Source organism: Anomalospiza imberbis, chromosome 10 (assembly GCF_031753505.1).
Source record: "Anomalospiza imberbis isolate Cuckoo-Finch-1a 21T00152 chromosome 10, ASM3175350v1, whole genome shotgun sequence".
NCBI classification, from domain to species: Eukaryota; Metazoa; Chordata; class Aves; order Passeriformes; family Viduidae; genus Anomalospiza; species Anomalospiza imberbis.
This window is the reverse complement of record NC_089690.1, coordinates 1,598,193-1,615,671: the sequence shown is the minus strand read 5'-3', so window position 1 is coordinate 1,615,671 and position 17,479 is coordinate 1,598,193. Positions and strand designations below refer to the sequence as shown.

Genomic DNA, 17,479 nt, shown 5'->3' with positions numbered 1-17,479 from the left:
ACAGAGAACATCGAGACTTCACCCACCTTGGAAATAGATTCAGTCCAAGAGAAGTGAGGGATTGATGTGCTTTTCCCAAAGACTGGACTCTATTCCATGGAATCCCAGACTGGTTTGGGTTGGAAGGCCCTTAAAAACCACCCAGCCATGGGCAGGGACTCCTTCCACCACTCCAGGGAGCTCCAAGCCCTGTCCAGGCTGGCCCTGGGCACTGCCAGGGATGGGCACCCCGTGCCAGGACCGAGCCGTGCCAATCAGGCACCCAAACAAACCGCAGCGGCCGCAGCCTGGAAGGGTTTGATCCCAATTTCCCAACATCCCCGAGGCAGCAGCGTGGCGGTGCTGACCGCTAGTGAGAGATCCCTGGGCAAGGGAGGGCTCCGGGGGTCCCTTCCCAGCAGCTCCCGACCCCATCCCCTGCCCCTCCTTCCAAAGGGCTCCTCGGCCACCGGCAGCACTGGCACAAGGCAGATTCTGAGAAACTGGCCCAAAAAATCCCTGATTTTGAGGTGTTTTCAATCAATGTGCCCATCACTGCCCAGTGAGGGTCAAAGCCCTTTCCCACACTCAGCCAGAGGGGCTGCAGCTCACAGGGAATTTGTCCCCCAGAATTCCCCCCAGGACTGGAGCAGGAGCCTGAAGGGTGCAGGGAATTCAGCAAGAGAAACCACAACAGAACTGCAGGGTTGGAAATGCCAGCCTGGAGGGAAGAGCAGAGCAGCTCCTCCCACCAAAACGTGTCAGAGTTCAAGAGAAGCAGAAGAGCAAAATTCAATTTAATTCTCTCCCTCCCCAAGAAAAAAATCATCAACCCAGCAGCGGGGGCAGCTTTGCCTTTGGATCCTCAAAGGGAAACTTCCCCCAAACTCTCCACCCCTCTCAGGAAAACAATGCCCCAACAACCCCCAAAGGCAGCAGCAGAACCCTCAACAAGCAAAAACCACAGGTGCCGGTGTCCAGTGGAAGGTTTTATTTAAAAACACTCAGAATTCACAAGTCCACAAGGAAACCACCCAGCCAAGCCAAGCCCTCAGGGCTGGTTCTGAGGAGCCCAGCAAGGACCAGTGGAAACCAGCACAGCTCAGGGGGCAGGGAGATCCCAAGCTGCTGCTTTGCTTTCCCACATTGTCCTTCCGAATCCAGAACTGTCACCCGAAAGGTCCCTCAGGAAAATGGGATTTTTCCAGGGATATCAAAGAAATCTCCACTGCAAAGTCTCTTTTAAAACCAACTTTTAGACTGTGAGCTCTGCTTAAATTAGAAATATTAAATTAAGGATGTCCTACATCAAATGCAGCATTTTTATTCTAACAGACTCCTCTCTCTGCAGCCAAGCACATGGCAAAGGCTCCTGAGCCTTTTGTGGCACACAGGGATTCCCTGGAGCCATCCCAGGAACATTCCCCATTCCTGGGGCTCCACAAACCTCCTGCTCCTACCCTGCAAAGCAAGATCAGCTCACTTCAGGGATAATTTATCCAATTACCTCGAGGAGTAATTAAACCAAAGCAAAATGCACTCTGCGGGAGCTCCGGGATCTCCCTGTTCAGCACGGAGCCTCCCACTGAAACGATGGGAAAATGAGGAGCTCCACCATGGAATTCAAGGCTTTTCCCTCTGGAAGCAAAACTCAGTTCTTGCTTTAACTCTTTTTATAGTTTTCAGTCATTAACTCTTAAAAATAAATCAGTTTTCACATTATTCAGGCTTGGAGAGGTTATTGCTGTTCCTGCCCTGGGATAAATTCCAAGGTGAACACGTTTTGTACTTCTGGAACTGGAGTTTCCTCTGAAATATTCACCTGGGAGCTGTCCTCACCTCTTCCTCTCAGAAAAAACAAACCAGAGCAATACAGGTGTCCAAGAGGAGAGGCAGGAAAAGCCCCACCTCCATCCAGGCTGATCCCAGCAATTTAACAATTGAATTTTCCCATTTCACACCCAGAGATCAAATCCTGACTCAGCTACTCACGGAGTATTTGAGACAGGAGGCTGGAGCAGGTACTCAGAGGTTCCACCAGAGCCACAATTCCCCATCAGGATCTCTGCACTGCCCAGGAAGGAGGAGTTTTAGGCAATATTTGAAATCTAGGATCTAGGCTTGCAGCAAAGCACGGAGCATCTGCTGGTGCTGGGCTCCTGGCCCAGGAAATTCAGTGTATTCCTGCTTTTCCACAGGGCCAAGCTGCTATTTCAACACACTTCTGTGGGCCAGGGTGGAGAAACAGGAGGAGTAATGAGCTGGGAGCTGCAAAAAAATAAAATTAAGACATTCCTCAGCTTCTGAGGTGGGCCAGCCTTCGATTCCTTCCCTTCATTTGATTTTTAATTACTGGGATTTCTTTCTGAGAACAAATCCCAGGAACTTCACTCAGAGGTGCAGCTGCTGGCTGCTAAAACCAGCCAAATTCTTTAAATAAACCCCTGATCGTTCTGGTTTTTAACTGTCTGTGAACCCCTGCTGGTGATACCTGAGCTCCAAGCTTGGACAGGTATTTATTCCTTAAACTAAAGGCATCAGCTTTTGGCAGCAATTTTGCCAAATCATCTTCGTTCTGCCTTCTGAGCCTCTCCTGCTCTTCTGCTCTGCAAAAGAAAAGTGGCAAAAAGGTGTTTGCCCTGAGGGAAAAGCCTGCCATTGCTATCCAATATTGCTATTGGAATATTATTTAATATTTTAATGTTGTTATCGTTATTTAAATAGCTAGGAAATGTTTTGGGGTATCAGGTGGATGACCCTGAGAGGTGCAGGGCTCAGTAATTCAGTGTAAAGAAAGAGAGAGGCTGACTTCTGCAGGTTCCTTTTATTTCATTCCAAGATTTCAGTAGAAAGAGAAACCTTCTGGTTTGTCCCAGATTACAACGTGCTCAGGGAGCTTCCATAACAACTTCTGTACCTATTAAACAAACTTTCATCCTTAAAATAAACATTACAATACAAAGAGAATCGAGAAGGCAATAAAAGACTGCTCAGCAGTCTCAGAGTTCAGAAATCTACCCCAAAAAAAAAAAAAGTCCCTTGAGCATCTGTGGCTCTTTTTGCATTGTGTTGAAAGGACACAAAGCCGAAGCTGTAAATACATTTTAAAAGTGGTTTTTGCATGGAGACAGTGACAGAAGCAGCAGCAGGGAGCTGATGGGAGCTCTGGGTGAGAACACAAAAATGCTTTTTGATCAGAAAGCTCCACCCTGTGAGCACAGGGGTCTGAGCTCAGCTTCACTCCAGGGGTCTGTGGGGTGGCAGAGCTCAGCCAGGCCCTCAGCCCAGCAGAAAGGGAATTTTGGCATTGTTGGAACAAAGCAGGAGCTGAGGCAGTGCTGGAACCCCCAGGATCTTCCAGAGAGCTACAGAGCAACCTAAACTCTGCTTCTGGCAGCTGGGGAGGTGCTGGAGCTCCCACCTGGGATGGGCTTTGCTACTCAACTTTCCTTTCTGAAAGAAACAGGGGGACAACAATTACTGCAAACCCTGGCTGGGGCATCCCAGACCCCACAGAATCCCTGGAATTGTTACACAAGGGTGACAAAATCTGGGCTGGCACATCCCAAACCCCACAGAATCCCTGGAATCACTGAATTGTCACATGTGGGTGACAAACACTGGGCTGGGGGATCCCAGACCCCACAGAATCCCTGGAATTGTTACACAAGGGTGACAAACACTGGGCTGGGGCATCCCAGACCCCACAGAATCCCTGGATTTGTTACATGTGGCTGACAAACACTGGGCTGGGACAACCTCAATCCCATCAGTGCTGTGATTCAGGCTCAAACCACCACATTTTCTACCACAACTCAGTTGTGAGACCACTGAAATAAAGGAAAGCAGAGAGGAAAAGTGCCAGGAAAGGACACCTGGATAATGCTGCCTCAAATATTGACTCACAGGAGGCAGGATATGAAATCCTAAAACAGACTGAAGGTAAGAAAATAAATCCAACAGGAATCAGATGGGAGAAATTATCTGCTTAATCCCTTCAGGACAAACACTTCCCAAGGGCAGTGACATTTGCTGGCTCTGTACTTACTCAGAAGCAGCTGCTTTTTGCAGTTTTGCCCTTTTCTTTGCAGACCAGTTGAGATCACCACCTGTAAGAGCAGCAATGAGCACTCTGAGACCTTTAAAAGTGGGGTTTTGTGGCTTTGGTATGGAAATTCCCCCCCGGAGTTCCCAGAGCACTGAGAAAGCAGAAGAATGATTTTACAGAAGTAGAAATCGAGGTAAGGAGAAGCTGCAAAGACTCACCTGTGAGGTGATTCACAAAGTACAGCATGACCACAGCTATCAGTGACACTGCAAAAGGAAAGGGACAGTTTTACAGTTCTAGCTGACAATAAATGAACAGCTTTAACCCACAGCCAAGATCTTCATGGCAGCTGTAACTCAGAGGGGTTTTCTGCTTTTGTAAATCGCCCTGTGCTCACAGAACATGGTCATTCAGAAAGGATTTTAATTTTCAACTTGGAATTTACACTTTAAAAGCATTATTTGTCTATTTTCACTCCATTTTTTAAACACTGAAGCTCTCCACACTTCAGGGAAAACCCAAGCACTTCACTGGCTGTGAGTTCACCCCAACACTGCCCCAGCTGACACCTCTGGAAGAGGAATGATTTCTGTTTTCCAGGAAATATGAAGCCAAAGAGCCCAGTGAAGCTTGCTGAGCCCATTCCCAGGGTGTTCCACACTCACAGCAAATGCAGGCACTGAAGAAGACCTCCAGGAACAGGTATCCCCTGGTGTCCAGGATCATGCCAGCTGCTATGGCAATCACTGCCAGGCCCAGGTTCTGGATGGACTGCATGCTGGGACAGAGCAGGAACAGCAGTGATTTCTCTTCCCAGGAAAATGGATCTTCATTCCCCCAGGAAAAGCTCCTCAGTGGTACTGAGCCAGTGAGAGCTGCACTGTCCCCCGTGTGCTGGACATGGGGAAGTCAGGGCTGGGTTTTGCAGAGGTTCCCGTGCCTCCCCCCAGCCCCAGGCTCTGTCCCAAAGCCACAGCCCCAGAGCAGCCAGGAATTCCTGCTCCCAGCCTGCAGGAGCTGCAACCAGGAGAGGGCTGGGTCTGCCCAGGTTCACTGGTTCCAGAGTGTCAGGGATCAGGGGATGGAAGGGACCTTAAGGGGACCTTAAAGCTCACCCAGGGCCATGGGCAGGGACACCTCCCACTGTCCCAGGGTCCAGCCTGGCCTTGGGCACTGCCAGGGATCCAGGGCCAGCCACAGCTGCTCTGGGAATTCCATCCCAGCCCCTCCTCAGCCTCACAGGGAACAATTCCTAACTCCCAGTGTCCCAACTAAATCTCTCCTCCTTTAGTTTCAACCATTCCCCCTTGTCCAAGGTCCCTCTCCAGCTCTCTGGCAGGCTCCCTTCCCTGGAATCCCTTCCCAGGGAGGAATTCCCATCTCCCTCTGGCTCTGGGAGCCGTTCCCTGTGCCCTTGTCCCCAGCCCCTCCCAGGTGACCCCAAAGCTTCTCCTCTGCAGGCTGGAGAAGCCCAGCTCTGATCCCCATGGAAGTACTCACAAGCCATAGGCAGTTCCCAGCTGGTGCTCGGGGACAACAAAGGCCACCATGGGCCACAGGGCACACGCCAGCAGGGAATAGGCCAGGCCCAGCAGGCACTGGGGACACAGGGACAGCACACAGGGTCACAGCAGGGCCACCCCCGAGGCACAGCCCCGACACATCCAGGAATTCCCCTCCCTTCCTCCCAAAAGGAGCTCCAGAGACACCCCGCGCAATAAAATTCTAAATAAATATCCAGGCTTGCAACTTCTTCCAGGAATGACCCCCAGAATAAACTCTCTTAATTTAAACTGATTTCAATTAAAGGGCCTGACTGAACACCCAGAGCTGCACCTCACTGGAAAAACGCTTGAAAACCAAAGTTTTTAATTCCTGCCCCACTGATGAGCACCATAATCCTCAGCTCCAAACAAACATTTCAGGAAATCTGCCCTCAATGATGCAGATTTTTACTGGGGTTCAATCCAGCACATCTCAGACAGTTTGAGTAATAGTAATAAACTTCAGAAATAAACTAAAAGAATAGCTTTTAGGAGAAAAGTGAGCAGTTTGAGTAATAAACTTCAGAAATAAACTAAAAGAACAGTTTTTACGAGAAAAGTGAGCAGTTTGAGTAATAGTAATAAACTTCAGAAATAAACTAAAAGAACAGTTTTTAGGAGAAAAGTGAGCAGTTTGAGTAATAGTAATAAACTTCAAAAATAAACTAAAAGAATAGCTTTTAGGAGAGAAGTGATTACCTGGCACAGGAATTTAGTAATGGAGTGAGGAACCTTTTCCACCTCACAACACACAGAATAATTCAGTGCCAACCCCACGGCTTATTTTATATTTATGAAACAAATATTTGCTATTTTATTTCTCTTCAGGTCTCAATCCCAGAAATAAATATTTGCTATTTTATTTCTCTTCAGGTCTCAATCCCAGAAATAAATATTTGCTATTTTATTTCTCTTCAGGTCTCAATCCCAGAAATAAATATTGCTATTTTATTTCTCTTTAGGACTGAATTACCATGGCTATCCAGGGGTTCCAGAAGGTGAAGGCCAGCATGATGTGTGAGGCCAGTGTGGTGACCACAGCACACAGCACCCAGATGATGTTCTTGCCAACTTTATCCACCAGCAGGCCAAACACTGGGGACATGGGGGCTGAGATGATGTACACGATGCTGCAGGAGAGGGAAATGCAGGATTTAACACCCCCAGGGTCCTTTGTTAGCTCTGAGGCCAGAAGAAAAATGCACCCCCCCAAAAATAATCCCAGTAATTTAGAATTTCCAAAAGGTTTCAGGACATGGAAGTGCTCAGCATCCAAGGAAACAGTGACAGACTCAGGGCCCAGCAAGTGTTTTCTTGTGGGGTTTTACTGCTCTGGGCTTTGGCCACATCACAAATTCATCCTCAAACTACCCAAATTGAGTTCCTTTAGTGTTGTTATTAAACTCCTTTTATCACTCAGAAAAGAATCGCTAAATACTAAAATAAAATCCTTCAGAGCTTTTTCTTTCCAGTGTGAACATCTGTTTTTAATAAATAAAAAAATAAAAAAATTCCCCGTTATCCCTTGGGTCGTGTGAAATTATTTCTCCACTTAAATGCAGCTCACAGGAGATCCCAAATCTCTTCCCACCTGCCCAGAGCCCAAAAATACACCCTAAAACCTGGCAGTGTCCCTTATTCAGTCAACCACAATGTACCTGTTAATTGCACTGGCTTCTTGAGGTGAAAATCTGAATTTTTCAATAAAGAAAACCCTGTGGGAAGGGAAAAAACTTATTTAGGAAAATACAGACTTGAAGGATGTGAAATCAACATTAAGTCACACAAAGACATGAGAATCTCATCTCACAGAGCTTTGACATAAACATCCCGGATTCTCGTTTATGATTCATTTAGGAGCTTGCTACCAGACTCCACAGATTTTAATTTAAGGATCATTCAAATTATACTTTGGGGAACACATAAAAAGTCCATAACCAACATTTAACCCAAATAATGAGGTATTGGGTTGAAAATATGGAAGGAATCCTACAGGACCCCAAATTCCACCCCATGTTTTAAACCTGCATCCAGTTTTAATCAGGAAATCAAACATCCCTCATGCTCCTGAGCTCTGACAACTCAGAGCAGTAATTCCCAAAGAACGTGAAGCTTCTAAGCATTTTGGTTAAAAGCCTGGCCAAATTCCAAGGGAATGGCTGGAAAAGTGAGTGGCACTTACTTCCCAAGGCCAATGAAAGGGAAAACTGCAGCGTAGTAACAGACACAGATGATAAAGATGAGCCACAAGGACAGGGAGAAATCCTTCACATCTGTCAGCTTGATCACTTCTCCTGCTTAGGGGGAGACACAGCATGGCAGCAGTCAGGATAAACAAACCTGGGAGTCAGCCCCACTGGAGAACATCCAGGTGATCCCAAATCCCTCCTAAAGCACACCCCTGGCTGGAGATTAAAGGTCCCTTCCATCCCAAACCAGTCTGGGATTCCACTGGATCTCAAATTTAGTTTATTTTTAACTGGCCCGAGTTGTCCCACGTGGAGAACTCAACCCACCACACACTGACAGGGAGGAGCTCCATGCCTCTGCACCCCTGCTAAAGGAAATCAACTCCAAGAAAGCCCAGAACCAATGGCACAAATTGGTGCAAACTTTTGTTTTCATAAATAAAGCAGGTGGCAGTGCATCTGACTGCTGAGCTGGTGTTTAAACCTAAAACCCCATGTAAAAATGAGCTAAAAATTATGATTAGGAGTGTGACAAAGTTAAGCAGCAGGCACCGAGTTAGCTGAAATGCAAACCTGCCTGGTGCAGGGTAGCTGGAAGGGTCTGTTCCAGCTCAGCCCCAGCACTCACCTGTTTTCCCCTGCTCTTTACAAAGCAGTTTCTCTGCTCTCCTGTCCAGGTAAGCCAGGATTAAAGCACAGCTCAGTGAGAAGAGACAGGTGACCCCACCTGAAGAAGGCAACACCTCATGGTCAGCTGACGACTCAGCAATTTGGTTTTCCAGCCCAATTAGAGCAGCTTTCGTTGCACGTGTCAGGTACCCCAAGTTTACCATCGCAACTCAAAGGTTCGGGTGTAAACCAGAAGCCCGACACGTGGCACACAGCTGCCTTGGAGCACAGACATGTACATGGATTTATTTCACTTCAAACATCACCACCACTCCCCCTCAGCTCCTCATCTGCCCCTTGAAGGAACAGAAACAAACCTGGCCTTATTCCCAACACCAAAATCTCCGTGCCCACGGCTCTGAGGGAAGGGAACACCCCCCAAAATTGTTCAAATTTCCCTTTTACAATCAGATAACCACAGGCGAGCTTTGACACTCCTCAGAAAAAATTTCAAGCCTGTCCTTTGCTTGGAGGATGTGAAATATTTCATCTCCACGAGACACAAACTTGAATTTGGCAGCCCCAAAAATGCCACAGCATTTCAGAAGCTGCAGTAACCTGAGAGAAAATGAGAATGTGATGCAAAAAGCGTTGGGATTTCTCTTCCTAAGCTCAAACAGAGTGGTGCTGCTTTTCAGTGATCAATAAATGCTCTTAATGGATTAATAAATGCTTTTGAGTGATTAATAAATCATGAACACACACAAGGTGACACCAACCCAGAACATCACTGACCTATGAGCAGAGCCAGGCCGAGGGTGCTGGGACCAGCGTAGCCCAGGAGATCCTGAACTCTGGAGTAGATCCATCCCATAATATTCATGTTCACCGTGCTCCCCTAGGCACAACAGAGCCATGTGAAGAACCCAGCATTTCCCAGCTCCAGGGACACACCAGGAGTGTCTGTTATTAAAATGCTACCCAGGGAACAGCAGGGAAAAGGATCCAGGTGATTCCGGGCTGGGCTGGTGACAAATTCATCAACAACAAGGATGTGACATCTCAAACTGAACTTTATCCAAGGCTGGAAGAGTTTTCACTTATGAGTGTTGCCCTGGTTTTTAAAAGTGTTAAGTTTTCTTTTATACTTCTTTTGAAAGTTTTAAAGGTCTCATAAAGCTTCTTTAGCCTTCTGATAATGTTTACACGTTTGAGAGTCAGAGTTCCCACACAATTTCATGTACAAATAGAATATTTACCTATTTCTCTGTGGGTGGAGAGAAATGATTGACTGACCTTTGGACCAGTGTGGTTGGAGAGGTGGCAATTCCATCCTCCCATCCACAGTCACCTTTGGAATTCTACAGATACCAGCCGTTTGAATAAAACTGGCTCTTTTTTGAACTTCCCAAGCCTCTGTGTGCTCATTTCTCGTCCAGCAGCGACATATGAGCAGTGCATAAACCCACGTGCATGAGCTCACAAACTGAGCTGAATTCAGTGCATTTGATCAAACAGGATTCCCAGCTGACAGGCACCAGCAAAAAGCCCCTTTTTCCCTCCTTCTGCCCCCAGAGAAGGATCCATGGCTGCAACCCCAAGGCTGCCACCACTGGTGAACATGCCCCAACCCCATCACAGCTCCAGCAGGGAAACACCTGCAGTGGTTAAAACGCCCAGAAGGAGCCCTAGAACGAGGAGCACAGCCCCTCTCTCCGTGCCCAGCTGGTGCAAACTCACAATCCTGGCCATGCTGAGCTGCAATCCAAACACCAGGTTCAGCTCCTTGCCCTTGAACCAGCTCACTGCATAGGTGTTCTGGGCCACCGCCAAGGACTCGCCGCCAATCCTGGAAGAACAAACACAGCATCTCCAATGCAGCAGGAAAAGCAAAAAGGGCCTTGGCAGGAGCAGAATTCCAGAGAAACCTGTCCATGCACAGGCAGATTTAGTGCATATCCACATACACAGGGCAACAGAAATCAAAGATTCAAAAATGGAAGTGCAGGGATTGAAGAATAATTGGTGGTTCCAGAGGTTTTGATTGAGCAACACCTGAAGTCCTGGTTTTGGTTTTCTAGGTTACACAAGGGAAAGAACTGGAGGCCTTGCATTCCTCAGCTTCAGAGGTCTGAGAATGCACCAGTTTTGGCTCCAAGTGGCAGCACTTTCCTAGGAGAGCTTTCTAGGGCTAGTTTTTGTAGTTTTCTAGATGGCCTTACCTCAAAGAGCACAAATCTGCCCTTCCAGACTCACCCAAAAATGAACCTGCCCGCTTCCATCAGCCAGAACGTATTGAACAGTGCTCCCAGAGCAAAAACCACCTGCACAGCAGCAAAGGAAAATGGTAACGGTGCATTTCGGGTACGGAACAAAGCAGGGCTGTCTGAGAACAGGAACAGAAATGCTTCCCTTCCCACATCCAGTCCCTGCTCTGTTCGGTTTTTGCAGCCTCTGCTGCTCACCATCTCCAGCCCGGCCCCCGGGACTGTCACCCTCAAGCACTTTCACAGCAAACACAAAAACCGCGGGCCCTTCCCACAGTTCCAGTCCCTCTCCAAGGCTCCCCTTCCCAACGGAGCCCAGGGCTCTCCCACTGCATCGAAATTTAAATTACATGTCCCAGCTCCCAGCGGTGAAAGACAAAGTGCAGGCCCAGGGCGCCCTTCACCGCCCTGCACTCACCTGCCCCACACACACGAAGATGCTGAAGAGCACGGTGCCCAGCCTGCAAAGAAAATAACACCACTTCATGCGCGGCCAGAACTTCAACTACTTACATCACTAAAACGACAAGTTTGTACCCTTTGAATCGCTTTCATTATTTTTATTATATTTATATACGAGAAAATAGATTTATCTGAATTCGTTACATAATAAATATTTCTAAATAATACTATATAAATAATGAACACAAATAATATTATATAAAACAATACACGTGGTTATTATATAATATTATTTATAGATTTAATTATAATGATATATGATATTTATTTTAATTATAACCATTACTTAAATTTACATTATCTAAATTACAAATTTTAATTGCTTGCAGCACTTAAATTAGAAATTTAAGTTATTTATATTATATAAAATTATATGAAATCAATTACATTACATTATATTACATTATATTAAATTCATGATATTACATTATATTAAATTAATTGTATTAATAATATAATATAATAATATATAATATAATATCATAACATATAATGTAATATAATATAATGTAATGTAATATAATATAATGTAATGTAATGTAATATAATGTAATGTAATATAATAATATAATATAATATAACATGATATAACATGATATTACATATTACATGATATTACATGATATTACATGATATTACATGATATTACATTAAATTAAATTCATTATATTACATGATATTACATGATATTAAATGATATTAAATGATATTAAATGATGATATTAAATGATGATATTACATTATTTAAATTATATTATATTAAATGATATTAAATGATATTATATTACATTATATTACATTATTTAAATTATATTAAGTGATATTAAATTATATTAAATGATATTAAATGATATTACATTATTTAAATGATATTACATTAAATGATATTATATTAAATGATATTATATTACATTATATTACATTATTTAAATTATATTAAGTGATATTAAGTGATATTAAATGATATTAAATGATATTACATTATTTAAATGATATTATATTAAATTATATTAAATGATATTATATTACATTATTTAAATTACATTAAAATATTTAAATGATACATTTTCGAACTATATGGTTCAAAAATCCTCAGCTGGGAGGGGGGAAATGCTGAAGAGGATTCATGAGAGCCCTGGAAGCTTGGAGCGCAGAGCCCAGGGCGGCCCCGCAGCCGCGGCCGGCGCTCCCGCGCAGGAGCCGCGAGCGGCGCTCACCGGACGCCGAACACTCTGTCGATGAGGAAGCCGCCGAAGAAGCAGAGCACCACGTTGGGCCAGGAGTACCAGGCGTAGAGGGCCATGAAGCGGGCCGTGTTCACCCTCATGTCCTGCAGGGCACAGGCACAGGGCTCAGGGCGCAGGGCTCACAGGGCACAGGGCTCAGGGCGCAGAGTGCAGGGCACACAGGGCACAGGGCACACAGGGCACAGGGCGCAGAGTGCAGGGCACACAGGGCACAGGGCACAGGGCACAGGGCACAGGGTACAGGGCGCAGGGCACACAGGGCACAGGGCACACAGGGCACACAGGGCACACAGGGCACAGGGCGCAGGGCACACAGGGCACAGGGCGCAGGGCACAGGGCACACAGGGCACAGGGCACAGGGCGCAGGGCACAGGGCACACAGGGCTCAGGGCGCAGGGCACAGGGCACACAGGGCACAGGGCACAGGGCACACAGGGCACAGGGCACACAGGGCACAGGGCACAGGGCACAGGGCACACAGGGCACAGGGCGCAGGGCACACAGGGCACACAGGGCACAGGGCTCAGGGCGCAGGGCACAGGGCACAGGGCGCAGGGCACAGGGCACACAGGGCACAGGGCACAGGGCACAGGGCACACAGGGCACAGGGCACACAGGGCACAGGGCGCAGGGCACACAGGGCACAGGGCACACAGGACACACAGGGCACAGGGCACAGGGCACACAGGGCACAGGGCGCAGGGCACAGGGCACACAGGGCACAGGGCACACAGGGCACAGGGCACACAGGGCACAGGGCGCAGGGCACACAGGGCACACAGGGCACAGGGCACAGGGCACAGGGCACACAGGGCACAGGGCACAGGGCACAGGGCACAGGGCTCAGGGCACAGGGCTCAGGGCGCAGGGCACAGGGCACACAGGGCACAGGGCACACAGGGCACAGGGCACAGGGCACACAGGGCACAGGGCGCAGGGCACAGGGCACACAGGGCACAGGGCACAGGGCACGGGGCGCAGGGCACAGGGCACAGAGCACAGGGCGCAGGGAGCAGGGCGCAGGGCGCAGGGCGCAGGGCACACAGGGCACAGGGCACACAGGGCGCAGGGCACAGGGCACACAGGGCGCAGGGCACAGGGCACAGGGCACAGGGCTCAGGGCGCAGGGCACAGGGCACACAGGGCACAGGGCACACAGGGCACAGGGCACAGGGCACGGGGCGCAGGGCACAGGGCACAGAGCACAGGGCGCAGGGAGCAGGGCGCAGGGCGCAGGGCGCAGGGCACACAGGGCACAGGGCACACAGGGCGCAGGGCACACAGGGCGCAGGGCACACAGGGCGCAGGGCACAGGGCACACAGGGCACACAGGGCACACAGGGCACAGGGCGCAGGGCACACAGGGCGCAGGGCACAGGGCTCAGGGCGCAGGGCACAGGGCACAGGGCGCAGGGCACAGGGCACACAGGGCACAGGGCGCAGGGCACAGGGCACACAGGGCACACAGGGCACAGGGCTCAGGGCGCAGGGCACAGGGCACACAGGGCACAGGGCGCAGGGCACAGGGCACACAGGGCACAGGGCGCAGGGCACACAGGGCACAGGGCACAGGGCACACAGGGCACAGGGCACAGGGCACACAGGGCACAGGGCACAGGGCACACAGGGCACAGGGCGCAGGGCACACAGGGCACACAGGGCACAGGGCACAGGGCACAGGGCACACAGGGCGCAGGGCACAGGGCACAGGGCTCAGGGCACAGGGCTCAGGGCGCAGGGCACAGGGCACACAGGGCACAGGGCACACAGGGCACAGGGCACAGGGCACACAGGGCACAGGGCGCAGGGCACAGGGCACACAGGGCACACAGGGCACAGGGCACGGGGCACGGGGCGCAGGGCACAGGGCACAGAGCACAGGGCGCAGGGAGCAGGGCGCAGGGCGCAGGGCGCAGGGCACACAGGGCACAGGGCACACAGGGCGCAGGGCACAGGGCACACAGGGCACACAGGGCACACAGGGCACAGGGCGCAGGGCACACAGGGCGCAGGGCACAGGGCGCAGGGCACACAGGGCACACAGGGCTCAGGGCACAGGGCACACAGGGCACAGGGCACAGGGCACACAGGGCTCAGGGCACACAGGGCACAGGGCACAGGGCACACAGGGCACAGGGCGCAGGGCACAGGGCACACAGGGCTCAGGGCACAGGGCACACAGGGCACAGGGCACACAGGGCACACAGGGCACAGGGCACAGGGCACAGGGCTCAGGGCACAGGGCTCAGGGCACAGGGCACACAGGGCACAGGGCACAGGGCACACAGGGCACAGGGCACACAGGGCTCAGGGCACAGGGCACACAGGGCACAGGGCACACAGGGCACAGGGCACACAGGGCACAGGGCACACAGGGCACACAGGGCACAGGGCACAGGGCACACAGGGCACAGGGCACAGGGCACAGGGCACACAGGGCACAGGGCACAGGGCACAGGGCACACAGGGCACAGGGCACAGGGCACACAGGGCACAGGGCACACAGGGCACAGGGCGCAGGGCACACAGGGCACACAGGGCACAGGGCACAGGGCACAGGGCACACAGGGCACAGGGCACAGGGCACAGGGCTCAGGGCACAGGGCTCAGGGCGCAGGGCACAGGGCACACAGGGCACAGGGCACACAGGGCACAGGGCACACAGGGCACAGGGCACAGGGCACACAGGGCACAGGGCGCAGGGCACAGGGCACACAGGGCACACAGGGCACAGGGCACAGGGCACGGGGCGCAGGGCACAGGGCACAGGGCACAGGGCGCAGGGAGCAGGGCGCAGGGCGCAGGGCGCAGGGCACACAGGGCACAGGGCACACAGGGCGCAGGGCACAGGGCACACAGGGCACACAGGGCACAGGGCGCAGGGCACACAGGGCGCAGGGCACAGGGCACACAGGGCACAGGGCACAGGGCGCAGGGCACACAGGGCACACAGGGCTCAGGGCGCAGGGCGCAGGGCACAGGGCGCAGGGCACAGGGCACACAGGGCACAGGGCACAGGGCTCAGGGCACAGGGCTCAGGGCACAGGGCACACAGGGCACAGGGCACAGGGCACACAGGGCACAGGGCACACAGGGCTCAGGGCACAGGGCACACAGGGCACAGGGCACACAGGGCACAGGGCACACAGGGCACAGGGCACAGGGCACACAGGGCACAGGGCACAGGGCTCAGGGCACAGGGCACACAGGGCACAGGGCACAGGGCACACAGGGCACAGGGCACACAGGGCTCAGGGCACAGGGCACACAGGGCACAGGGCACACAGGGCACAGGGCACACAGGGCACAGGGCACAGGGCACACAGGGCACACAGGGCACAGGGCACAGGGCACACAGGGCACACAGGGCACAGGGCACAGGGCACAGGGCACACAGGGCACAGGGCACACAGGGCACACAGGGCACAGGGCACAGGGCACACAGGGCACAGGGCACACAGGGCACACAGGGCACAGGGCACAGGGCACACAGGGCACAGGGTGCAGGGCACAGGGCACAGGGCACAGGGCACAGGGCACACAGGGCACAGGGCGCAGGGCACAGGGCACACAGGGCACAGGGCGCAGGGCGCAGGGCACACAGGGCACAGGGCGCAGGGCACACAGGGCACAGGGCACACAGGGCACAGGGCGCAGGGCACAGGGCACAGGGCACAGGGCACAGGGCACAGGGTGCAGGGCACAGGGCACAGGGCACAGGGCACACAGGGCACAGGGTGCAGGGCACAGGGCACAGGGCACAGGGCACAGGGTGCAGGGCACAGGGTGCAGGGCACAGGGCACAGGGCGCAGGGCACACAGGGCACAGGGCGCAGGGCACACAGGGCACAGGGCACAGGGCACAGGGCGCAGGGCACACAGGGCACAGGGTGCAGGGCACAGGGCACAGGGCACACAGGGCTCAGGGCCCAGGGCAGGCACAGGGCAGGCCCAGGGCCCAGGGCAGGCACACGGCGCTGCTCCGCGGCAGCTGCAGGGCCGCGCCGCGAGCGCTCGCGTCCCGCGCTGCACCGGGCGCGCTGCCACACGGCTTGGCCCGAAAGGAATGCTCTTGTTCCCAGCTCAGGACGCCTTCCGCTATCCCGGGGCGCTGCAAACGGCCTGGGGCACTGCCAGGGATCCGGGGCGGCCCCAGCTGCTCTGGGCACCCCGTGCCAGGGCCTGCCCACCCCGCCAGGGAACAATTCCTTCCCCAGACCCCAAATCCCAGATCCCAGATCCCAGCTCCGCTCTGCCGGCGGGAAGCCCTTCCCGCTGCCCCGCGCCCACACAAAAGGGCACTCTCCGTGTTTTTCAAAGCGCCCTGACAGCGACTCACCCGCTGAACCTGCGTTTGCAGAGCGGCCGGGTTGTCGTAGCAGAAGTAGCTGCCTGCAGGGAGAAGGGGACGCCTCAGGGCTCTGTCCCGGCCCCCACACCCGGCCCCCCACACGCAGCCCCCCGGGCCCGTCGCGCACCGAATCCCAGGAAGCACATGAGGGCCAGGACGAGCAGGCGGTGCGGGAGGCGGCGGGGGTCGCAGGCGGCGGGCAGGGCGCGGGGAGGGCCCGGGGAGCCGCCGCCGCCGCCGCCATCGCCGCCATCGCCGCCACCGCCGCCATCGGCGCCCAGCAGCGCCCGCTGCTCCTCCGCCATCGCGCCCGCCTCACGTGACCCGGCCCGCACGTGACCCGCCCCCGCACGTGACCCGCCCCGCACGTGACCCGGCCCCGCACGTGACCCGTTGCCATGGCAGCGGCGGGCCCAGGCCCGCGAGGGGGCCCCGCTTTAATGAATATTAAAACCATGGAAGCGGAAACCGCGAAAAAGGAGGTTCAGTTTCCTGGCGAAATATAAAGAAGGTTAATGAAGAGGCAGCAGGAGACAGAAGTAGAGCAAAGGGTTAAAAACGGCGGGGTTCTTGGCACTCGGCCCAGAGCACGCCTGCTGTTCGTTTGCAAACACCTTTCAGCCACCGTTTCCTTTAGAAACAGACCCCTGTGCACGGTAAACTTTCCCCCAGAGTACGTTCCAAGAACTGGCTAGCCTGGCTCCTGCTCAGCTCCTCCTCTTTAGAGCGTGCACATCTCGTGGTTGTGGCTTTGGTCCTTTTTTAGCCCCTGCATTTTGGCC

At 52.7% G+C, this 17,479-nt stretch overlaps 1 protein-coding gene across 6 annotated transcripts; it reads right to left on the bottom strand.

Annotated features, from left to right (window-relative positions):
- Positions 1–957: 957 nt before the first annotated feature.
- Positions 958–17,017, bottom strand: MFSD1 (major facilitator superfamily domain containing 1). Of its 6 annotated transcripts, XM_068200169.1 has the most exons (17): positions 16,825–16,975; positions 16,686–16,738; positions 12,316–12,428; positions 11,055–11,097; positions 10,626–10,693; positions 10,110–10,218; positions 9,165–9,267; positions 8,389–8,487; positions 7,754–7,865; positions 7,230–7,286; positions 6,545–6,701; positions 5,528–5,625; positions 4,693–4,805; positions 4,246–4,293; positions 4,028–4,088; positions 2,471–2,585; positions 958–2,247 (listed from the first exon to the last, which is right to left on the bottom strand). In XM_068200169.1, the coding sequence occupies exons 1-17, from the start codon at positions 16,841–16,843 to the stop codon at positions 2,188–2,190; spliced, it is 1,428 nt and encodes a 475-aa protein (XP_068056270.1). In that variant the 5' UTR covers positions 16,844–16,975; the 3' UTR covers positions 958–2,187. The 6 variants fall into 6 exon arrangements, 5 of the variants coding, with proteins under 5 accessions (XP_068056270.1, XP_068056271.1, XP_068056272.1 ...); XM_068200170.1 differs by lacking the exon at positions 2,471–2,585; XM_068200172.1 differs by lacking the exons at positions 958–2,247; positions 2,471–2,585 and adding an exon at positions 2,789–3,432.
- Between the last annotated feature and the right edge of the window lie 462 nt (positions 17,018–17,479).